The 24,435-nt window shown below is 50.4% G+C and overlaps 1 protein-coding gene across 4 annotated transcripts in view; it reads left to right on the top strand.

Annotated features, from left to right (window-relative positions):
- Window positions 1-24,435, top strand: part of Taf2 (TATA-box binding protein associated factor 2) — a 65,197-nt gene that overhangs the window by 35,027 nt on the left and 5,735 nt on the right. For 2 of the 4 annotated variants that reach the window (XM_063257668.1, XM_063257672.1), the window contains 7 exons: window positions 398-537; window positions 7,000-7,069; window positions 10,600-10,709; window positions 11,582-11,811; window positions 14,014-14,119; window positions 15,883-16,005; window positions 20,755-21,858. In XM_063257668.1, coding sequence (XP_063113738.1) covers window positions 398-537; window positions 7,000-7,069; window positions 10,600-10,709; window positions 11,582-11,811; window positions 14,014-14,119; window positions 15,883-16,005; window positions 20,755-21,020 — 1,045 coding nt within the window. In that variant the 3' untranslated portion in view covers window positions 21,021-21,858. Of the gene's footprint in view, window positions 1-397; window positions 538-6,999; window positions 7,070-10,599; window positions 10,710-11,581; window positions 11,812-14,013; window positions 14,120-15,882; window positions 16,006-20,754; window positions 21,859-24,435 lie in introns of those variants that run through there. The other 2 variants (XM_063257670.1, XM_063257671.1) reach the window with 2 other exon arrangements.

The following is a 24,435-nucleotide window of genomic DNA, read 5'->3' as shown; positions in this document are numbered from 1 at the left end:
TAAAATTTTTGCAGAAAATATATATATTTATTTACGTCTGTTATGGTCCATGGAAGTTTGAGTTTTCAGGCATTTTAAAATTTGTTTTCTTTTCAGCAGTTCTTTTTTTCTTCTTCTTTTTTCTTGTGGTATTGGAAATCAAATTCACGACCATGTGCTTGCGAGGCATGCTCTGTGCCGCTGAGCTATATGCCCAACTCTTAAAGTTAGTTTTCTTTTAACAGCTTTTAAAATTTACTTATGAGCTGCTACCACCATTGTGAAATTTATTGTCACAGAATTGAGTATAGGTTTACTTTTTAATTTACTGTGAGAAATGTATCTATCGTACCTGGGAAACAAATTTGCTTCATGACACATCAGCAAAAATAGTCAACTTATATTTCTTTCTCACTAGTTGCTTGAGAGCCATCCGCGTCCTTCAGAAGAACGGGCACGTGCCGAGCGACCCCACCCTTTTTAAATCATACGCCGAGTACGGCCACTTCGTGGACATCAGGATAGCAGCTCTGGAGGCGGTGGTTGATTATACCAGAGGTAGTGCTTCAAAGGGGGACACGCGTGTCATGTAGAAAGCAGTCATTCTTAAAGCCAGCCTGAGTTTTGGGGTTTTATACTACATGCAACCCAGGAATTTTAATTTTTAATTCTCAATTCACTGGTTTAGAGAAGATTTACGGTAAATGTTGAATTAGTGTAGGAGGTGATAAGTGGGGAAAAGAATGAGATCGTGCATCTCACTGGCCTTTAGGGGAGACATCAAGGGCGGATCAGAAGCACGCTGGGAGTGTAAGAGAAAATTGGTTACAGTTGGTGACTGCAGTGCCCCGGCCCACATGCACATGTCCCAGAGTTGTGTCCCTGGGCAGGGCAGCCCTGGAGTCCTGTTCCGTGACTGCCGTCGCTAGGCGATGTGCGAGGCCCTCAGCCCTTCCTCACGGGCCCGGCACCTGATGCTGCTGGCTTGTCCCCAGCCAGCAGGACCACTGCTGAGTCCTGGTCCTGTGGCTTCAAAATACCCAGCACCCACGACTCCGAGCAGAGGCTCGGTTCTGCTCAGTTTCCGTCCCTGGCCAGCTGCTGCCCACTACAGGAATCCAGAGGCCAGCCCGTGCGGACAGGGAACGGGGTGGGACAGGAGCCAGGGACAAGCGCGACACCTCGGGGCTCCTGCTAACAGGACGTCAGCTGTGGCTCCCCCACTCTTCAGTTCCCTCCACACGCAAGAATCTGGGGGGACATTTGAGGTCTACACCAGGACAGCCGTAAAGGGTAGGAGTTGATGGCAGCAGGCAGCCGCCGCAGCACAGCCAAAGGCAGGGGAGGACTCCGGAGCTGCGTGAGAGTGTGGGGACGGTGCGGGGAGGGTACAGAGGTGAGGGCGTTCTGAGGCGCTGCGTGCTGCGTCAGGGAGTGGGGGGACAGTGCGGGGAGGGTACAGAGGTGAGGGTGTTCTGAGGCGCTGCGTGCTGCGTCAGGGAGTGGGGGGGACGGTGCGGGAAGGGTACAGAGGTGAGGGCGTTCTGAGGCGCTGCATAGTAACGGCCTTTTACTGTGACAAAGTTTTTTGTTTTTTTTTTTTAATTTTATTTAAGAAAAAAAAGAGAAAGTGTACAAGTTATACAGATTTACAGAAAAAAAATAAACAGTAGGAAATCACTAGTTAATGGAGTACATATTGTCATCTTAAAAATAATTGTTCAAGTCACAGAATTATAGCATGTAAAGTGGACATTCCAACAGTGAGACTGCAAACAGTTCTGTTCAATGATCCAACAAAACTCAGTAATATCATTTTCTATCTTATACACTTAAATATACATGCAGTTATATCGTTTAGAGCACTTTCTTTTCCTCTCTTTTGTACGACAATTACACATTTTGGGTTTTGTTGGTCCCACAGTTCTTATTACTTTTTTGGAAGGGAGTAGAACCAAATGTGACATAACAGAACAGAGTCAATCAAATCAAAAGGGTGGACATAATAGATAATGTAAAAGCATAATACAAGGTGATCAACAATGGTTACCCTAATGCCTCCCGCTATCTCTAATAGAATTGCCTATATCATCAGTTATAATAAAATTGAACAAAACAGTAAAGAACAAAACCGACAAAACCAAAACATTGGAGACATTATAGGTCTTCAAAAGTAGATAATAGTCAACCAGAATGGGCGTCATAATGAATCTCACTATCTTCACAGCTGTTGCCTAAACGTTCGAACCTGGTACTATCAAGCAAAACAGAATAGGGCGACATCAGTCAAAAACAAGATGGTGAGAGTAATACAGGGCTTTAAATCAAGATAATGGGAAGTCAAAGTGGGTTACTATAATATATCCTGCTATTTTTATTTATTTTTCCCTTAATTAAAAGGATGAAAATAAAAAAGTAAATAATGGAGTGGAGATTGAGATAAAAGAGGGCATAACAGCAAAACAGCGCAGATCAAAACATAACCATTTAAGCAGAATAGTGTTTCACCACAAGATAATCCTGACATAAAAGTAGTGACCATATTGTCTCTTTCCTTGAAATCCTTGAGTACAACTTCGTATACTATAGCATCAAATATATCAAAACAATGTAAAACCATTTAAGAGAATGACAGCATTACAGGGTATTTAGAACCAACTAACAGAAAATGATCAATGGTTTCTGTATAATCTCCTTGTCTTTAAAAGTTTTTGCTTATACTATCGTACATAATAAAATCCAATAAGATACAACCTGTTTAGACCAATGGAGACAGAAGAACAAAAGCTTAATGAGACTTCAAAACAAGATGATACTAAATCAGTATTACCTATTAAGACGTCATTTTCTCCAAAATAGCTGTTCCTATCATCCAATCTTCTCTGCCTCATTTCTGTTGAGCTCTTTTTCTGTCATTAGTTGTCAGTTTGTCTTCTTCATTTTGTTCTCTGCTCCATTCATTGTGGCCTCCCCGCCACTATTTCTGGATTCTTTGTATTTTTCTTTTTTAGAATATCCTGCAGTATTCTCTGTAGAGTTGAATTGGTGGTTGCAAATTCCCCCAGTTCCTCTTTATCCTGGAAGCACCTTGTTTTTCCATCAATTTCCAGGGACAGTTGTGCAGGATATATCAATCTTGGCTGGAGATTATTATCTTTCAAAGCTTGAATTATTTCCCCCCATGCTCTTCGTGATTTGATGGTTTGTGCAGAGAAATCTGCTGTAATTCTGATGGGTGTTCCCTTGTAAGTGGTCTGTTTCTTGTCTCTGACAGCTTTTAATATTCTGTTCTTGTATTGAATTTCTGGAATTTTTATTATTATTTGCCTGGGTGTTGCTCTGGTTGTAGGTGGCTGGGGTCCTGTATGCCTCATACATCTGAGTATCTTTACCTTTTGCTAAATTAGGAAAATTTTCCTGGATTATTTCTGTGAGTAGCTTTTGTAGTTCATTTGTTTGTGTCCCTACTTCTTCTTTTACGTTCTTAATTGTTAAGTTATGGATCCTCTTATCATCTTCTAGTCTTTGTATTATTGCTACTTGTTTCTTTGTTACTTTTAAGAAGTTTTTCATTTCGTTCTCCCATATTACAAATCTGCCCTCCAGTTCAGATAGTCTGTCCTTAGTTTCTTTCAAGCTGTTATGCCAGTTTTCGATAAGAGTTTTTAGTTTCCTGGTAGTCCCTTTGAACCTGCTTCACGTATTCTATGCTTTCTCTATTTTCTCCATCTAACAATTCTCCCCTCTTTTTCTGTTCTTCCATTCCACCATCTGTTTTTTCTTGGGTGGTGCTTAGCATTTCTCTAACTATTCTGCTTACTTCTAGCTTCAGGTCATTAATAACTTCATTCCTGAACTGATCTATGAGGCTCTCTAGATGGCGCTTTAAGTCTATTGGTGCTGTGTCCGCTATTGCCTGTTTCTCAGGATTGGGGGCCGAGGAGCCTTTCTTGTTGCTGCCTCTTCCCATATTCTTTGTTCCTTATATATGCAAGCTCTTACAGGAGGCTCAGCTTCCCTCCCTGTCAGCCACAGCCTGATCGAATTGTGCCGGCTAGGTGTTCCCACCCACCGCAGCACACCAGGAAGTTGTAGACCAGGCAGCCTACGCGGGGCCCGCCTCTCCAGGCCACCCTCAGGCTCTGGGATCTGGGTTGTGCCAGCCTACTGGGTCTCCGCTAGCAGCGTCATGTAGGCTAGGCACTTCTCACCAATCCCGCTTGAGAGGGGGATACGTGGCTGAAGTCGCTGCAGCGCCCCGCTCCCGCAAGTCTGCCCAGTCCCAGAATGTCCTCCGCTGGAGTCAAACTGTGGAAGAGTGTCAGTTTCTCTCACTCACCTCTCCGCAAGTCAATGCACAGCTCCCCGCCTGTCCTGTTTTCAACTCGGTTCGCCAATTCCCATTCTCAGAGCTTCCGCGTGTCTCTCTCCCTGCCGAGCCGATGTAGACGCAACCGCCGCGCGGCGGGAAACCCAAATCGCGGCTTCCAATGGCGTGGGCTCCAGTCTCCACCCTGAGGCCCCTCTGTTCCTGTTCTAGCACCAGGACTGCATTCCAAGTTGGTTTCTCTCAGCCCAGTTCGTTCCTGGGTCAGCAGAGCTTATCTCCACCTGCTTATGACTCCTTACTCCGCACCATTCCTGATTACTAAGCCGAGTCTTTCAGAGAGCCTCCGTAGCTGCTGCTATCTGTCCGCCATGTTCTCCCAGAAGTCTACTGTGACAAAGTTAAACTCTAAATATTCACTGTGTTTTTTGATCAACTGTGTTACTCAGTAGGTTTAATTTCATGCTATTTTGAAAAATGGAAGATTTTTTGCCAGGTGTGGTGGTCACATCTGTCATCCCAGCACTCAGGAGGCTGAGGCTGGAGGATGGCCAGGAGTTTGAGGCCAGCCAGGGCTACATAGTGCGTTCAAGGCCAGCCTGACTATGTATAGCAAGACCCCCGCCAATAAAAATCCAAAAACAAAAAGAAGAAGAAATGGAGATTTCTGGAAAGTTTCTAAACATCTTAAACCTATGCAACAATTTGTGTCTGGACATAGAGCAAGAACTTTGATAGGGAAGTTAGGCAAGGTGTTATAAAGTGTGAAAAACATGAATGCAGGCCAAAAAATGACTGAAAGAGTAATATACATGTTACTTTTCTCTCCTTTCTGGGACAAAATACCAGGCACCCCAAAATGAAGGAAGGAAAGGTTTATTCAGCTCACTGTGGAGGTTTCAGTCCATACTCTGCTGGCTCCAAGGCACTGGGGCAGCACTTCAGGGCAGCAGCCAGCAGAAGCAGCCAGAGCAAAAGGGTGGGCAGAGGGAGGAAGGAGACAAGCCTTCTCCCCCTTATATTGCACACAGGTCACCCCTTCCCCCTCCAGGGCAGGTGTAGCACTCACAAAATCTCCCTGCCCTCCTCTTGCACAGGCTGAGGGTGTTTACCAAGTAAGGACCCTGGCTCCCTGCTGAGTCCTCAGTTAGACTCCTAAAGGTCTCACGTTGACACAATGTGTCAACCATAGCAACACCTTAAAAGCACTTTCATAATGTGGGAAAGTGTATGAAGAGCAAAGCCATAGGGAAGAAACACAATAATCCTTGAAATGATGCACAGGGAACAGAGTGGGTGGAACTGTAGTTTGTCAGGGTGGCCAAGGGGTGTTGGGCTGCGCAGGGGAGAAGAGTGGCCCAGGGCCTTTGAACTTACAGGGAGGCCCAGGACGCGCGCAGTGGCTGGCCCTGTAGCCCTGGCCGGAGGTCCTGGCAGGCTGTGACGGGACAGCCGTGGTGGGGGAAGTGTGCCCCAGCGCCGCGGTCTCGCACACGCAGGCCGGGCATGGAGCTGGTGGCCCTGTGACAGGGCAGGCTGGGCTTTCGCGCTCGTTAGGCCCACTGTTGACCTTAGCCATGTTTCACAAATAAAAGAAATACACGGATGTAGCCTGCATCTCTAGTTCCAGCACCACAACCACAGAAGCCTGTGGAGGCAAAGGTTCGCTAAGCTGCTTGTCTGACTGGAAAGAAAGGAAGGGGCAGGGACTCTTCAGTGGACGCTGGTTCACCGCCACGTGTTCAGCACGGGTGTCAGTACTTATTTGTGACTTTGATAAATTTCAGTAGAAATCTGTGTAGTCTGATAGTGGAGAAAGTGTTACAGTGTGTTTCGTGACACATAGCTCGGGCTCAGGTCACAACTGATGTGTGTTCTTTTTTTTTGCTGGTTAAAATATGCTTTCATGTAAGAGATAATGGTAGAAATAGCAATCTGTTGAATAATGAATTCTTTGCAGGAAGAACATTGTAACTGTGTATTAGTCTACCTTTCTGTTTTGCTGTTTAACCAGTTTGAAATCAACAGGGTCTTGTTCTGTAGTCCAGGCAGGCCTTGTTGGCCTCAGACTTGTGGCCTGAGGGTGCTGGAACTGCAGGTGTCCCAAAAGTCCTGGGAGGCACTGAGTGTGCCAGCATCCCCAGCCCACTTTCCCACGAGGGGTGAATGACATTCAGCGTCTCGGGAAGATTTGTGAGTTGGTACTGTTAGGAGGAAATAAGTACTAATATTATGATTCCAGAAGGATGCGAAGAGGTATAATTTCATAGGACGGAGTCTAAGTGTGAACCATAAACCAGGACTTCATTATGTGTTCAATTTAAAATTTAAATATTGGATTTAGGAACAGAAAGAAGTGAAAACTGTAATAAAATTTCATAAATCTCTTCAAATTATAGAAACAGTGTCACTGCATAGGTAAAGTGAGTCCGTTTATGTCCCTATAGTCCTAGCACCCTTTATGTTACACTGAAAAATTAAGACTGCTGTTTGGTGTAAATGAAGAAACCACGTAGGCAGGGCCAGCCCACCTCCGGCTGGTGGCCGGGTCTGGTGGCCGACTGCTGGGGTCCAGCGTCTCCGAGCGATCTCATGTGACGCTGGGTGGAGGCCCAGCCAGCCTGAGCCCTCGAGTGCGCTTGGTGCTGGCGGTCACTCTGACCACACGTGCGTGTCCCCCGTTGTCTTTGCAGTGGACAGAAGTTACGAGGAGCTGCAGTGGCTGCTGAGCATGATTCAGAGCGACCCCGTGCCCTATGTGCGGTGAGTGTCCCCGTGAGAGCTGTGCGTGGACGCTGGTGGCTCATTCCTGTCCTTCGCCTTCCTGTTGAACTGCACAGTGCGCCCGGGCGCGGGCTTGCCCCTGAGCTACGCCCTCAGCGCTTTCTGAGTTCCGTGCGGGTCCATCGAGGTCTGGGCAGGTGCCCAGGCTCGCCTCGGCTGTGCCTCGCCTGTTCATGTGCTCTCTTCAATGCTTCTAAAAATGTAATTTGTCTTTGAAAAAACACTTTCAAAGTATGTTGTTAATAAGCAGTTTCTTTTCTGTAATTTTAAATATGCTTTCTTTCATAATTTAAAGGGAAACTTGTGTAACAGTTTGTAATGAAGCACGTAGTCCCTTATTTATTCCAAATTATGAAGCCTCTAGTACTTGACTTCACTTGTCTGTTTGTTTGTTTGGTACTGGGAATTGAACTCGGGACCTTGTGCTTGCCAGGCAGGTGCTTGTACCACTGAATTAGATCCCCAGCCTCCTGAGACTTCAGATTATTTTGAAAGTACTAAAATTTTGGAAATTTTTTAAAAATCCCAGTCTTTTTCTTACGTTTGTTTTTTGAGACAGTGTCTCAATATGTAGTCAGGCCTTGAACTTACTGTTGAACTCGCAGTGATCTTCCTGCCTCCCAAGTGGTGGGATTATAGGTGAGTGCCACCGCCTGGCACAAAGTAGAATATTTATAAGGTATTCTGGTAGAATTAAATTTATCATTTCTGTGTCTTCCTTTCTTTGTCCATAATGGGCAGATTTTCATTTGGTGTAATGTTGTGACTTTGTGAAAGAAATTTTTTTCTTTTGAGACAGTCTCCCTATATTGCCCAGGCTGGGTCTCAGCTCACAGTCCTCCTGCCTCGGCCTCCAGAGTTGTTGTAGACGTGGGTCGCCACACCTGGCCTAGAGAAGCCATGTACAGATGAAGGGAAGTTGGTAGCTATTTCAGTTAGGAACAAGGGTTGGCCCGGAGACCCCAGCACGTGCTCAGGTGTACACGTCAGTCGGCAAATGCTGCTGTAAGGACGTGAGCTCCGCCGGCCTCCAGCCTCCCCCAGGCTCAGGGTGCAGGGTCTGAGCCCACAGATGCTCAGCTGGATTCCGGCTCAGCTGGATTCCCGCAGCGAGCTCTCCGTGAGGTGGCCTTGCGTTTCACAGTGTCAAGCGCTGTGTGTCATAAAAATACTTTGTTGTACAAAGTTTTGTTGTTAAGATTTCTTGACTCCTGGTCTGAGTTGTTTTCAAAGCAGATAGACACATGCAGGACACGAGGCTGCTTGATGGAAGGGCACGGCCTGTGCCTGGTGCTGTCTGCAGGCAGGAAGGGGCCGTGTGGATTTATTTGCTTTCGGTTTACATGAGCAGCACGTTCCAGAGTTCGTGTTTTGAAAGTCATGTATGTGAGGCCTGTTTCTAAGTTTTAGCAGATTGTCATAATTTCGTAGTGAGTGATTAGTACTGTGATTATAAGCGGTGTAACCTACGTGACTGCCTTGGAAATGCTGTGGTGCCCTTGCCATGGTTCATTCCGATGTCAGGAGCCGGTCACCTACAGCCTGAGCCGAAAATCTGTCAGAGGTGCATTCCATGGTTAGGGTTTGGATATTTCTCATGGCTGGTGCAGTTCGTGCAGATCACTGTTAAGGAACTTCTCAGCTTAAGCATCATTTGGCGTGTACTTAATAGACACAGTTATAAAAATTCCACATTGAAAAAAGTTTCCATTGACATCAAATGGTGGCAGGGTAGGAGAGTTAACATGCGGTGGTGGCTCTGTCGGTATGTTTTTAGGGTCCTGGAACTGTTTTGTTTGTTTTTGTATTTTGAATGGGAACCGTCTCCTTTTTATGCACAGTGTTACTCTTTTTAAAAAAATAATTAAATAACCATCCTATAGGGAGGCTGTATTTGGTTGTATTAATTGAATATACTTCTTAAAGACATAACTGGAAGTTTCTATCTTTCTTAAAATCAGAGCCATTTCCTTTTCCTGCCCCAAATACAAGCGTTTATTTTGGGTCTTTGTTGTTTTGCGTTTGTGTTTGTTTGTTTGTTTTGGATTTGTTGTTTTGAGACCATGTCTCATTATGTAGTCCAGGCTGGTCTCCAACTCTTGGTGATCCTTCTGCCTCAACCTCCTGAATGCTGGTGTTAATAGGTGTGAACACCAAGCCTGGCTTCCAGGCATTTATTTTTCTAGCCCTTAAATTTAAATAAAAATTTAAAAGTTGATAGTTGTTCCTGTTGATTTTCTGTTTGTGTCAGAATTACTAGTGTGTAAACTTCGATAGAGTTAGATAAAACTTGGAAGGATTTTGGGGTAAAACTTCAGAGTCAGGAGCAGAGAAAGCGAATTGTGGGTGCCAGGAATCACTCTTCCCACATGGGAGGTGAGCGTGGCTCCGCAGGGCTTGCCCTGGCCCCGGGCCCAGGTCTGTGTGTCTGCGGCTCTCCTGAGGCTGAGTGTGAGCATCCCGTGTGTGTGTGTGTGTGTGTGTGTGTGTGTGTGTGTTCGCTCAGTAACTTGACTCTTGCCGGAAAGAAGGGCCCTTGGCTGCTTTTGCCGCTGTAGGTTTCCTTAGTGTGCGTGTGACACGCAGTGCATGCGTTGTTGTGGGAAACTCACAGACGTGTGGCGGTGGGAACCTTTTGTTTCCTTCTCCCTGCTCTCTCTTCCCCCAGCCCTGGATCCTCTTCCCATCTGTATCTTTCATTTTGTTTCCTGTATCTTTCATTTTGAACTTTAAATTAGTTAAATTAGTTATGCTTTCAGTTACACATACAAGAGAAACGACGTGATGTGTAGCCGCCCACGTCTGAGTGATGTCACCTGGCGGAATCAGGGTGCACCTATTTTCCTTCAGAGGACTCAGGTTGATGCTTTTTACGGCAGAGTAGTGCTCCATGGTATGTAAATACCACATTTTCTTTATCCTTGTCTGTTGATGGACATAGGTCTACAGGAGATACTTTTCCCTGATATTTAAGGTTTTTGGTGAGGGGTGCATACCTAAGGAGAGTAGAGTATCCTGTAGCAAGTAGGATGGTAAAGATTGGTTAGGATTCCGTAGTCAGGCTTTAGACAGCCTGTGTAGTGGTCCTTTTGCTTTCAGTGTGTGTTTTGTTAGTACACGTTGAGTTTACCGGACAGCAGGTTTCCATACGTTGTTTCCATATGTGAGGGTGGCACGTTTTGGAAAGCTCACCGCTGTGCTGCGCCCCTTGCGCACGTGCCCACCCTCCCCGTCCCTTCCCTAGCATCGGGGTCGACTCTCCCATCCCTCTCCTTCTAAGAGTCCTCACCGTAAAGCATGGGACACTGGTCCCTCTGAGCCTGACTTATGTCACCAATCCTGCTGTCCTGTTCCACCCGTTTCTTACAGATGACGTAACTGTTTGTGTGGCTGATACTCTGTGTGTGTGCGTGTGCGTGTGCATGTGTGTGTGTTCTTCACCCCTTCTCTGTGGTCACTTGCTGTCCATCAGCAGGGAGTGCAAGTGCCTTCGTGTCTTGCTCCTCCAGGCATAAAATTCTCAACATGCTGACCAGGAACCCGCCGTTTACAAAGAACATGGAGTCTCCGCTGTGCAACGAAGCCCTGGTAGACCAGCTCTGGAAACTCATGAATTCTGGTGAGACTGTGAGACTGTGAGCTGTTTACAGTTACACAGCGCAGCAGACTTGCAGTTCGGTAGCATTTAGGGGCTGAGTGTGCCTTAGGCCTTGTGCAGGTGGCTGTCACTGCCTCTCAGCAGAGGGCACGAGGACATTTACTACACACCCTGCCCTGCTCCCCTGGGCAGTGCGGACACAAAGAATAGGAAAGGTCTCCAGGTGGCTGAAGAGAAGGAAACGTGGATCTGCGTGTTGATACTAGTTTTATTTCAGAAAATCACCATTTCCCTCGGCGCCTGGGCCGCTGCTGGCCAGGGCTGCTCCCCTCTCACCGTTCGGCTGGGAAGCCCCTCGGTGACAGATGGGGCGTCCACTGTCTTAGCCCAGCTGTCACTCGCCATGCGACTTTCCTTTCCTAACGTCTTGTCGTAGTGCGGGGTGGCGGCATGGTTCTGGGACCGGGCTGCCCGCTCCTCTCCTGTGGTCTCGCTGTGGCGGGCTCATTTCTGATATAAAGATGTATGTGCAGTGCGGCCACACACCGTGGAAGTCAAGGACACGCTTCCCTCTCCAGGAAGCCCAGGTTCCGAGTCGCATGCACATGCGCGCAGGGACAGATGGGGCCTTGTCCTGTCCCAGCTGGGCAGTCCTGCCTCTACACTGGGGCCGGGAGGAGGAGGTGTATGCTGTCCTCGGGATCTGAGACCCGAGGCTGAGGCAGGAGAGCACAAAGGCCTGTGCCATACTGCTTCCTGATAGGTGGCCGTGTGCAGAGAAGAAAGAGGACAAGGGCAGGGACTAGGTGTGGAGAGGCTCAGGGAGGTCCAGGGCCGGACAGCTCTCCTAGGAGCCGGCCGGGTGGTGACTGGATCTCTCCACCTGCCCCCAGGTACCTCACACGACTGGCGGCTGCGCTGCGGTGCTGTGGACCTGTACTTCACGCTCTTCGGCCTCAGCCGGCCCTCCTGCCTGCCCCTGCCGGAGCTTGGGCTGGTGCTCAACCTGAAGGAGAAGAAGGCCGTGCTGAACCCGACCATAATTCCAGAGGCCGTGGCGGGCAGCCAGGAAGCCACCAGCAACCCGGGCAGCCATGCCCCGCTGGCTGGGTTTCCGCATCCGGTAAGAGCTGTGTGGACCCCGGGTCCTGGTCCTGGTCCTGGTCCCTTGCCCCGGCTCCAGCCCCGGCCCCACGGGCGCAGTAGGCTTCTGGAACCACCTCAGGGACTGCTCTGCAGGGCAGGCAGTTTCTGTGCCCTCCCACCCTCTGACCTGGTGGAGGCCTGGTTGCCGGCCGGCTCACTCCCAGATGGCTTCCTGGTCTGACTGGAGCACAGAATTGGTGACCCCTGCATCCTGGCCTGTCTCCTCTTTAACCCCTCCCTGCAGCCCTATCTGGGCTCCAGACACAGCCGGGGCTGCTGCTGCCTGCTGGAGGGAAATGAATAAAAGCAGACAGCAGCGAATGCGCACCACGTCCACAGCGGGGAGAGCGCAGTACGCTTCCAGGTTTACGTTCTGAGCTTCCTTGCAGAAAAGCTTTGCCCTCCTTGGAAAGCACCATGAAATGGGGAGGCCTTTTGTAGAAAGACTTGCAGGACACTTATTTTGTTTCATACTTTTACTTTGAAATAACTGGGTACAGAAAACTTGCACCGAGAATTCCGTGTTCCTTGAGCCCGCCTCCAGCTTTTCCCAGGGTAACTTTCATGACCGCAGAGCCTCTGGTTAAGGCACACCAGGCAGCAGCCCTAGTCCAGCCCTGTTAGTGAATCTGTGCTCCTTGTTAGGGCTCCACAGCTTTTCTGCTGTTCTGCGAAATGCCGGGATGCAGGTCAGGCACCCACCTGGCAGCCAGGCTCCTGTTTCCACGGCGCCTCCGCTCTGATTTCCCAAGTTTCACCTTTTGTGACCTTGGTCCTGTAAATGTGCCAGTGATTGCCCGTGATGGCCCACACGCGGGTCATCTGCTGTCTTCTGAGCAGACTGAGTGTGTGTGTTGGGCAGGGTTGCCACGACACTGATGTGGGGCCTCCGCAGACTCTGGTCCCTGCAGTAGCTCACCGCCGGTGGGAGTTCCGACCGTGGGTAAGGTGTTGTCGGCCAGGCTCCCCACTGCGGAGAGAACCCCCTCTTTCCCTGGGTACTGAATGTCTATTGCAGGACACCATTTTACTCTAAAGAAAGTTTTCCAGAAACTGTTCTCATCATGACAAAATGTCTCCGAGACATCCAGCTTTACTTTCTAGCGATATGTAGACCAGGTCATTTGCCTTGCAGTTCTGGTATTTTAAAGCTTTTAAAACTCATGTTTTTCTATAGTAATTAATAGCCATTTTAAAATTTACTTATTTACCTAAGTTTTCTGAAACCATTTATCATAAATGTAAAGTATGTCCTAAAGTTTGGATAAAAAGAAAAAGGCTTACATAGAAACAGTCTAATTTACAGAGTCCTTTCTAATTTATAAATAGTTCTAAATCTGTAAAAATCAGTGTTTGTAATTCTAGCTCATATATGTTAATTTATCCACATTTACCTTGCAAGATTTAAGAGGAGAAAATGACATAAAAAGACACATTCTTTGGGAAAAGCTCTAGAACAGTGATGGCGAACCTACGACGCTTGGCCACAGGGCTGCTTGTTACCAGTGTAAGCTCGAAAGGCTCGCCGCCACCGCTCCAGAAGTCCACAGAGGTGTTTTCCTCCTCCTGCTAAAGGCAGCAGGCAGGAGGCTGCAGTTTGAAAGCCTGAAGCTGATAACTGTTAGCTCCCGGGCGTGCTCTGATCCGCACAGCGGGCTCGCTCTGGTTTGTATGTCAGCCTGCATCCCAGCTGCCTGTCTTCCGGAGTCTGTCTGTCTTGATCTAGGGAGAGAGCAGCTTACAGAGGAGGCTTCCTGTTACGGTTCAGCCCCTGGCAGGGGAGGCTGGCGCAGGTCGGGGTAGCCCCGAGCCTGGGCGGGGGCTGGAGAATGAGGGTAGCCATTCAGTCACCCAGTCAGCCTGGATCCCTTGGAACTCTCTGGAATAGCCCTGTGCGTCTTCCTTAGCAGGACATCGGGCGGCCAGGTGTGGGTGTTGGTGGCCCAGTGCTTGCCGACAGCTCCGGCCAGTGGCTGGCCTCCCGTGCTCACCCGTCCTTCTCTGCTCAGCCCCCCAGCTCGCCCTTCCTACCATGCAGGAGGGTTTAGTGGGCCTGTGTGTCGGTCTCTCAAGGCTGCGCCATGGGCCCTGCTGCTCCTTGGAGGATCCTGGGGCAGGTGTCCTGGGCCCAGAGCAGGGCGGGGAGGTGACGGTGCCTCTCTTGTCTCATGTGCTGCAGTTCTCCAGCACCCAGGATGAGGAGGAGGTGGACATGGACACCGTACATGACAGCCAGGCCTTCATCTCCCACCACCTGAGCATGCTGGAGAGGCCGTCCACGCCAGGTAGGAGGGTGGGCTGGGGGGTTGTTGGGAGGGGAGAGGCTGCAGCCCTGCAGAGGGGCCACAGACAGGTGCCAGGTCTTCTTTTCTTTTCTTTCTTTTTTTTTTTTTTTTTTTGGTACTGGGAATCAAACTTAGGACCTTTCGTTTGCCAGGCAAGTGCTATGCCATGGAGCTAGATCTCTGGCTGTGAATTTGTCATTATAAAACCACTTTACCAGGTTCCTTGTGTGTGCACATGTGGTGGATTTAGCATCAGAATAAAACATTGTATTAGAGGTCTTGTTCGGTGAGGAGACTGTGCTCACAGTAACTGGCTGGCGCCGCAGTGGGCACCACCCGTGCCACACTGGTTCTGCATGCAGCTGTCAGCGTGGTTGGGCCCAGGCCCGCCAGGCTTCTCACCAGAGACGCTGGGAACAGCGCTGTGCACTGAGCGTCTTCACACCAGGCCCTCGCTCGCTGCTGCCCTGTGTCCTCAGAGGAGAGGAGCCAAGCTGATGGCATGGGACGCCCGGGACTGCCGCTGTTACCCTAGAGCTTCCGGGGAGCTCGTGCCCTGCAAGCTGGCGGCGTCCTGGGACTGCTCAGAGCAGTCAGGCTTTCCCTGAGACTCGAGTGGCCCTGTGAAGGAAACGGCGTAGCGAGACCCCGTGAGCCTGCGTCCGTGTGACCAGGCGCACACGCATGCACACACCCATCCACACCCCACATGCTCGGCCGTCCCTGCCCCTCCCTGCGCCCGCACCTCACGGCCGCCTCAGCTTCTCCTTTCCCTACCTTCATTCTGTGACTCCTCTAGTGCACCGCGTAGGTTTATGGTTCCATAGGTTTCCTTGCTTTTGATTTTTGCATTTTTATGGAAGTGATAACACAGCTTCTTTCAGATCTAAAAGTTCACATCCATTCCTTAATGCTCAGTCATCATCTTTATTGTCTATCATAACACTTCTGCTGTCAGGAATATGACTTAAAATTCTTATTACCTGCAAAGCGATAAATTCAGGTTTACTTTTTAATGCGCTTTTTCTGGTGAGTGTGAGTTTTCTTCCTCGTCTTCTCTGTGTTCCTTGCGAATCCGAGTTCCAGCAGGTGGTGGCCTGTGACCTTCCCAGACCAGTGTGCCCTTCCATTGCTCTGTTTCACCCCAGCCGTTGTGCTGCAGCTCCCAGTACCCACCTGGCCTTGCGTTTCGCTTGTTGCCATGCTGCTTGCATTTAATTGGTGGGGCCTTTACTGGTTTTTACCATCTGGTGAGCTTAAGAAGAGCTGGCAGGACTGGGGGACTGGCTTCCAGCTGAATGTGGGCCTGGAAGTATTTGGAGACTGGAGGTGGTGAACCGTTGCCTTTTGTAAGTGACCCGAGCGGTGACGTGGCCAACTCCAGCAGGCTTAGCCAGGCTGCCAAGGGGTGTGATGACCCCTTCACGCTGGCTATTCAGCTACTCGGGTAACACCTCTGTGCACCCGAAATGATTCTGATCTGTTTCACAGTAATTTTATAATGGAATTCATCATCAGGGCTTGGGGGGGCAGGCAAGCTTTACTTCAGTGTAAAAACTGAAATGCAGCAGAGGGGTCTGCATGCTGCGAGATCCAGCGGGCGCCCTCAGGTGTGAGCAGACCCCACTGAGCTGGGACCCTCGTGAGCCCAGCATGCTGCCATGCAGCTGTTTCTGCTGTGGCGAAGTTAGAAACACCTGTCAGAACGTTTCCTGCTTTCAGGAAGGAAAGCTGCATGGCCGTCTTCTCTGTTTGGGTTGCAGGGCTCTCTAAGTGCCGCCCGGCCAGCGCCCGCTCCGCCCTGCTGCCCCAGCGTGCACCAGGCTGTGAGGGCGCCCCTGCGCCAAAGCCGCCCTGGGCCCTGGACCTCGCTCGCAAGGCAGCAGGTACCGCACACATGGGCTCGGGGCTCTGTCCTGGGTGGTGGCGGGCGTCTTGGTGTTGGTGGTTTTTACAGAACAACACACTGATGAACTTCATAAATGTAAACTTTATTTAAAAATGTTTGAAAGCATTAGCCCTGGTTGGCACTTGCTTGCAGGGCATTAACCTTGTATTATCTACAGTTAAAGACCACAGCTTTCCATTTCAAAACCCGCGCACTGCTGTTACAGAAGGCCTGGAAATACCAAGAATACACCGAGATAACCCTCCTCAGTGTGCCATTATATATAACCAGTATATTTTATTAACGTTTTATTTTTTCCTCAGCATCTCTTCTAAATAGGCTAACAAATGCTAACTTCACTGAAAATCCTGAAACCTTAACATTATACCTTTGTGGAATGTAGACACCTGCCCCTTGTCACCCTGTTGCTGTACCGATTGGGAATTAGTCCACACCACCTAGGCTTTTGATGGGAAGTCACTCGAGGGAGATCAGCTGTTTCACCTGAGCCTCTGCTTCCTGTGCTCCCCGGTGGCTTCCTGTGATCAGATACAGAGCCTCGAGGAACAGGATGGCATGCAAGCTGTCATCCTTAAAGGACAGTTGGACTTGCCCCCTTGTGAACTTCTGGGTTGGTTTGTATAAGCTGTGTGTTTCACCCGATACAAACAGAGGAGTGCAGCTCAGATAGCCTCCTGTGACAAACGGGATAGCCCCACAGAGGCCACCGCTTGACGTAGTTACGCATAGAGATCCTGAGCTGCTGCTTGTCCAGGGATCTGTATGGCTGAAGACAAGGGGTCATGCACAGAACTCAGGGCTGGCTTTTCCTGAGGAAGCTGTGGCCGAGGGGCTTTCAGCAGGGCTGGGGCTCTGCAGATGGTCTCCTGCAACCCAGGAGGATGCGGCTCTTGGCACTGCGGGGCTGGGAGGTAGGAGGGACAGGGTTAGAGGAGAGACAGCCATCTGCTCCCCCCAACCCTGTTACAGAGATGACTGATGATCAGGGAGGTGATCCGGGGGCCATGTGGGGACTGCATGGTGCAGGTTAGGCTGCAGGGTGAGATGAGCTCTCTCTCTCTCTCTCCATCCCTTTCCCTTTGGCTGGGTGAGGATTTCAGGCCGCAGAAAAGGCCATGGCTCCTGAGATGCAGGTGGGGCATGGGATCTGGGCTCCCTCCCCGGGCCCCTAGAGCTGTGTGCAGGAGGAGAGGAAGGAGCCTGACAGCCACCTCCAGGGACAATTCTGATGCTAGAAACTCCCTGAAGTGAAACCATTGTCTTAAAGCTTGGAAGGCCTCCCTACAGGTCTTTCTTTTGAAACTCTTTTGAAACAGACTTGGATTCTTTTACCCATAAATTATGATGACAAGGTCCACTACATTGTGTACTGCAGTCTAATGAGCCCCCAAGGACAGGGCTGCGCCTGCCCTCGGGTCAGGCCAGGTTCTGTGCTCACCCGGCCTGCACCAGCGTGACACTCAGCAGAGTCTCCATTCCCGTCGTGGCCTAGCAGCCCCTTTCTCAGGTCTCAGGGCGGAACCTATGTGCGCTAGAGCAAAACCGAGTATTTTTTGTTGTTTTTGTTCTTTGTAAATAACATGAAATAGGAAAATTACCGTATTTTCCCATCGTGGGGGCTGAGGATATAGCTCAGCAGCACAGCCCCTGTCTGGTAAGTTTGGGGTCCTCAGTTCTATCGCCAGTAACAAAACAATAATAATAATATGGATAACGTGTAGTGCCATCTAAAGTGGAAATACGTGTTTCCTGGCACTGGAAGGGCTTTCGTAGCCTAGAGATGCCTGATCCCTGTCTAGGTGGGCACTGCATAAATGCCTGAGGCAGAATTTGGAATTCCGCAAGTCACTGTGTCCAGGGTTCTCGGTGTGGCCGTTTGATTGGTGAGAGTCCTCGGGCAACCTCCTCTCACCACTGTGTGAGGCCCCTTGGGCCCCCCAAGCCAACTATGCACATGGCCCGCTGGGGGCAGCTTGTCCTGCACGTGACTCTGGGTGAAAGTTCCTTAGGAAAGGTGGGAGAAGGGCTGAGTGGAATGCGTGCCGTCCTCATAGATCAGGAGTCCAGAGTGGAGGCCGGGAGACTGGGGTGATGGGTCTGCCTGCACACGCACCAGCAGAGGGCCTGGGGGGCTCCAGCAGTGGACTCTGAGTTGGAGAATGCAGAGAGTTTGTGTTTCAGGGCTTGGCCAGGCCCCCGTGGCACGTGCTTACTGGACAGCGCGCTGTCACGGCAAGCGTGGAGGATGAGACCAACGTCCTGAGCTCTAGGCGTCCCTCACTTCATTTCAGTGGCGGTCCACTCAGTCCTTAACCTGTGCTCGGTCCGATCCTACTCTTCCGAATTGTTTTCAAGCAGATCTGACTGTGTCTAATGCAGTCTGTGTCTCTAAAAGTGAGAGTGTCTCTAAATGTGTCTCTTTTAAACCGCGTTCATGGTTGTTTTTACATGAACAGGCTTAGCAGGTCTCTCATCTTGTCGCATGCCTCCTCACAGCACATGCCTGTGGCTCCTGTCTTTAGCAGTGCGTGGCTTTAGTCCCTGCACAATCCACATGGCAGCTGGCTACTAGATCCTCCGCATTGGTCAGGAACCGAATCGGATGAGAGCGCATCCGATTTCATCAGGTCAGCCTTGGGCCGAGCTTTGCACGTGACTCACTTTGCTTTGTAGTCAGTGTCCTCTTGGGAAGCTGCTGGGCCTCAGACAGAGGTGCCCAGGAGGGATCCCTGGGAAGTGCACCCTGAGCACCCTGTGGCCTGTGTGGCCCTCCCTCTGAGGGGAAGCCCAGTTCCCTCGGGCACGACTCTTCCCAGGCCCTGGAGCTCAGCTGGGGTGCAGGGGTGCAGCGTCACACTCTGGCCCCATCTGTCCGTATGCAGCATGAAGTGCGCACCAGCAGCCGAGTGGTCCTGAGGCTCTGCGGTCTCGTGCCTTCTCCTTTTGACCTGGCTCTGTCCTCTGTCCCCTTGGCTCCCGTGTTTATAGCACTGTAAACCGTTTCACTTTTGCACTTCACTTCAGGTCAGAATAGAGATTTGACTCCCTTGAAGCTGCCCAGGTCCCCGCTCATGCCCCCTCTCTCTGACCCCCTCTTTCCCTCTCCAAATCTTTGTCACCCCACCCCATCAAAAACCCAGTGCTTTAGCGATGCTAAGCAACCCCTGCCATTGAGCTGCGCCCAGCCCCGGGGACCAGCTACTGCAAAAAGTGCATGCTCTCAAACTTGCTGCTCTGGGGATGGGGATTTAGCTCATCGGCATCAGCGCCTGCCTTGCAAGCAGGCAGTCGTGAGTTCGATTCCTGGTACCAATAAAAACGAAAAAGACAAAAAAAAAAAAAAAAAGACTCAAACTTGCTGCTCTGTGTACATGTTCAGGTTTTGCAGTAGTACCAGTGCCAGCTTTGCAGAGAACGATCACAAATGTAAAAAACCCCTTTGTGATAGTGAAATGTGGTTAATCACCATCCCTCTGTAGTGGAGCACTGTGGCACGCACGGGTGAAAGAGTCGAGTACCAGTTGGAAGCGTGGTCTGTTCAGTTTGCCTGCTTTGTTCCTCTCTCCCCAAGCCAGGGACCTTCACGCTGCTGTCTGTTTGGACCAAGTTCGCCTGACATCCTGTTGGAAGAGTGACAGCTTGTCAGTACCGGGGCTGAGAGGGTGGAGAGGACAGGAGCTCGGCCCCAGGGGACAGTGCTGAGGTCATTCCAGTTCACCGCTGTTTTCCCTGGGTCCTGGATTGCTGTCGGCGTTTGTTAGAAGAATGTTAGCCTCAGAAGGAAAGCAGGAAGGGCTTTCCAGGCACAGGGATGGCATTTACACACATGCTGTTGTGAAAGGCTGGGCCCTCGTGCTCAGAGCGGCAATGGGCCCCGAGGTGACTTGGGGACACGTGGCCGTCACCACAATTCATGCGTAGTTGCGGGTTTTGCAAGTCTGTGGCGATGGCTGTTTTGGTGGGGAGGTTTGGGGTCTGGTTTGGAGCAAAATTAGTACTGAGAAATTACTTTTTAAAAAAGAAAAACTTGCATTGGTGGCTGTTTCAGTGAAGTCTGGGTTTCATTTCTGTTTTTGTTGTAGTTTGGATTTTAAAATGGTGATTGCAGAAGCTGCTGCCCTGGCTGGCAAGGCTGTTGTTCTGCCAGCAGTCAGATGAGCCCCAGGGTGCTGACCTGCCTGGCATAGGGCATGGGACACTCTAAGAGTGTCCTGGCCGCTGACCCCAAGAGGTGCCAGTAGGGTCTGCTCTGGCCCCAGTTGGGACCACCTGAAAGGGGCCTGATCCTACCACTCACCTGCTGGGAGCCAGGCTGCTCAGGGTGCTGTGAGAGACGAGAGGGCTGGAGTGGGCCAGGAGCCGTGCCTGCCTCCTCCCAGGCTCACGTCACAGGCCTGCAGAGGTGTTGTGTCTCTGGGAGCCTCTCTCACTGCCGGTGGCTGCCATGAGGAGGAGCTGTCCTTCACCTGGAGCCGCAAGGGCGTCCCTGTTCCATCCCTGGTGTCCTTATCCACGTTGGTGTCTGAACCTTGAGTCGGGTCGGTGGCCCCAGGGGTCTGGGCTGAACAGAAAGGATGGAGATAGCCCGCTTGCCCGCCGCGGTGCTGAGGGTGCTGTGACCGGGCTTTCAGGCTGCAAGTGGGCGCTTGGGCCCCTCTGGCCCAGTACTGTCACAGTCCCACCTTCTCACTCCGGGAGGGACTGATGCAGTGTCTTTGTCTCCAAGGTAAGGAGCAGTCACCCCTGGAGATGAGTGCGCACCCCGCGGTGGCTGCGGCCCCGCTGCCAGTGTTCCCAAAAGAGGCCACCGCCTCCAAGCATGGCGAGCACCACCACCACCACCACCATGAGCACAAGAAGAAGAAGAAGAAGCACAAGCACAAGCATAAGCACAAGCACAAGCATGACAGCAGGGACAAGGACAAGGAGCCCTTCACCTTCTCCAGCCCGGCCAGCGGCAGGTCTGTGCGCTCCCCCTCGCTGTCCGACTGAGCCGGCCGGTCCCCTGTTCCTCCCACGTCTTCCTGCAGAGCCCTGGCTGCCTTGCAGCAGGCCTCGCTTGGGGGTGGGGAGCCCACCTTCGAGGGGCAGAGCTGGGGTCCAGCGCCACTCTTCCCGCGTGCACCTGCAGGCAAGGCCGGGCTTTCTGTGGGCTCCTCCCTCCTACACGGTTTTTTGTGTTAACCATAGAAACTAAGAGCCCTAATGTCAGAGCAAAGAATTGTATTTCCTTTCACCCTGAAGTAAGGAAATTTTTAGAAGTTGTTTTTTAAAAAGCCGAATCATCTTCTTTTGATAGTACATTTGGTGATTATGATTTTGGAATTTAGCAGAACGGTCAAACCCACAAATTATCTCAAATCAAGACAGGTAAATTACAAGTTTCTGTTCACCTTCCATTAGTATAAATGATGTTCATATTAAATGAGTCCCCCGAAAATGGACTGTTTACATGCCAAATGCATGCCAATGCAGAATGATCCTGGGTACCACAGGGTAAGACCCTGTACCAAGGCGAGCCGCTGGGTGCCTTGGGCCGGTCAGCACCCGTGGCGTGGCCAGAGGCGCTCAGAGCAGGTGGGGTGTTTCCCTTTCGTGATCTGGCAGTTTCTGTGGTCATGTCTTTTATTTCTGCAATTATCACACGCTCTGTTATTTGGTTAAGAATTTTTTCATATCTGTTTAATTTTTATCATTTCTCTTACCATTAAAAAGATTGACAAAAGTTTGTTCTCAGAATACATATTTCAAAAGGGATCCAATAATTTGGACTTTTATACGTACTTTTAGTTGTATTTAACTTGTTTAATAAATAACTTTTTAAAATTGACCATTTTGCTTCTGTCTTATGACGTTTCTTGTGTGTGTGTGTGTGTGTGTGTGTGTGTGTGTGCATGCACATGTCTGTGGTACCCCTGCCACGTGGTTTGCACAGAGCTTTATGAAAAGCTGGGATTGAGCTGGCCCCGGTAGTACGGGTGATTGCACAGGCAGCGCGGGGTGAGGTCACTCAGCGAGGCAGCTCTGTCTTCAGAGGTGTGGAGCAAAGCCAGGGCATCGGGCGGGCCCGGAGTTAGAGAGCAGCACGGTAGGCCTGGAGTCAGTGCCAAGGGAACATGATCAGATGCCGGAGCCTGACAGACACTGCAGGGCTCCAGTTCAGTGACGGCCAACTGAAGAGACTTGGGAGATGGCATGGTTTGTATTACAGTGTGCTGCGTGGCCAGACATAGAGTGCCAGGCTTTGAAAGTGCTAAAGATACAGTTCAGTGGACGGAAAGTGACAGAGAATAGGGTGTCAGCCCGATTGGCGGCTGGGTGGGTCAGGAATCAGGGCCGTGGGTGCTCCATCTGGTCCCTCACCCCTTAGGGGTGCCATTTTCGCTCACTGCCCAGCCCCCACGAGCCACTCAGCTGTGTTCTGCTGCCCCTTTACCATGAGCTTCCTGCCTTGGCACCTGTGCCCAGCACTGAGTCCCCAAAACCAGGAGCTTCTTGAGCCCTCCCTAGGTCGTGGCTGCCCAATATTAGGTCCTGGGGACAGGAAGCATAATGCCACCTGCTAAAACTTAAGAGCACCTTTTTCCCAGGACCTGGACTGCTTTCTGAATTTGATGTTCATATCAGATGTTTCTGGCGAGCTGTAGATGATTTAAGCTGAGAGTTCAGCACAAACAATACAAAATGTCTTCCTGTTTTTAAAACTAGGTGATGGGCGCGAGCAGCCGACCTCCAGCATGACTCCCCCGTCTCCTTCCCAGAGGCACCTCTGAAGTCTTCCTTGAGAAGAACAGTCGTGTATTAATAATGACACTGTTACCTCTTTCCCGATTTTTACATGTTTTCCGGTTTCCCCCGCATGCCCTTGTGCTGTTCAGTTTGCCTGAGAGCCGGGAAGGTGGGCACCTCCCCTTGTCTCCCCACATCAGTTTTCTCTGCACCTCTCTTTTCCCTTCTCATGCGCTTCGGGTTGAGATTACCCATTTTGTCTAGTTTCTTCCAAGTGGAAATATTCTCTTTTATTTCTTTTGGGTGATTCCAAGAGAACAGAGGCAACTTATATACTGTTGCAGACTCTAGACTCCTTCAAAAGCTGATTTTCGTCATAATACCTTTGAAATCCTTGTCTGGGGAAATCACTGGAAAGCTACTTAATTTCCCTGGTCTCTTCATTTCTTCTAATTTCAATTTTTTCTCCAAATAAAAACTGACTTCAGCTCCACTACCCACCAGCCTGAGCCGGACTGCTCTGCAGTCCTCAGCTTCTGGCAGCCTCCCTTGGACTGTGAGCCACACGTGGTGACTTGTTTCCAAAGGACAGAGAAACGCAGCAGCTTGGCGGGTCAGGAGCTGATGGACACGCCCTTCCCCGAGTGACCACGGGAAATGCTACAGTGACAAGTTGTGTTGATGTCGCTCCCTGAAGTGAGGAGAAGGACATGGAGACCCATAGCCTCAGCCCTGCCAGTCTAGGAGGACAGCAGCAAGCAGAGGCCGAGGGGTCCACAGAGCAGCTGACCCTTAACCCCCAGAACTACTGCAGTCCGTCAGTCCCCGGCTTGTGATCATGGTCCCTTCGGGGAGAATGTTCGAGACTCATTCATACTCTTCTGCAGAGCACCCGGGACAGTCCCAGCTAGAACGTTTGCAAGTGGGGACTTCCTGTATAGTCAGGAGAAAAGGAGAGCCCAGAGAGACGCGTGATCTAACTGGGGACTATGGCATCCTGATACTTCCTGCAGTGAAACCCAGGTACAGAGGAGAAATCCGGGAATGCTGTCCAGGGGCCCGGCAGGCTCGGATGAAACGCTGTGTCCTCGGCCGCCTTATGCGCCATTGTGGACACTCCATGACTCCCGGCTCTCCGCCAAGTCAGGATGACCGTGAGCAGTGGGAGTCCTCTCAGGACATCGAGGCAACCGTGGCAGTGACTAAAGACGGAGAAGGCCGGCAGAGCGGCTTCAGGCTGGGGGCGTGTAGTGCTAGCGGGGTGTGAGTTTAGGGCCACTTCTCCCGCTCTCCGAAGAATGCAGCGTGGTTGGTACTTTGGTTTAAGTGTAGTCGGTCTGTGTGCCAGTTTTGGAAGTTTGGACATTTTAACTATGGTTCTGCCTATCCCAGGCCAGGGGTTACCTTTCCGTTTTCTGCTGTCCTTCCTCTTTGATCTCCTTTGTAGAAATCGTTCACTTCCTTAGTTAGTTAACATCTGAGTATTGACTTTTTCTTGATGCTTTTTTGTAATTCAAGACTGGAACTCAGGACCTCACACTTGCCAGGCAGGCGCTGTGCTGCTGAGCAGTGTCCCCGCCCCTCAGAGTTTACTTTATGGATGTTGACAACAGAGGCAAGGCTTACTTCTTCTTAATTTGGGTACATTCTGTTTCTTCCTCCTTTTTAATTGTTCCAC

This window comes from Cavia porcellus, unplaced genomic scaffold, assembly GCF_034190915.1.
Source record: "Cavia porcellus strain 051 isolate PalLab524CR breed Dunkin Hartley unplaced genomic scaffold, mCavPor4.1 scaffold_10, whole genome shotgun sequence".
Classification (NCBI taxonomy): Eukaryota; Metazoa; Chordata; class Mammalia; order Rodentia; family Caviidae; genus Cavia; species Cavia porcellus.
Note: the sequence above shows the minus strand (reverse complement) of the source record. Positions and strands in the feature narration are given on the sequence as shown.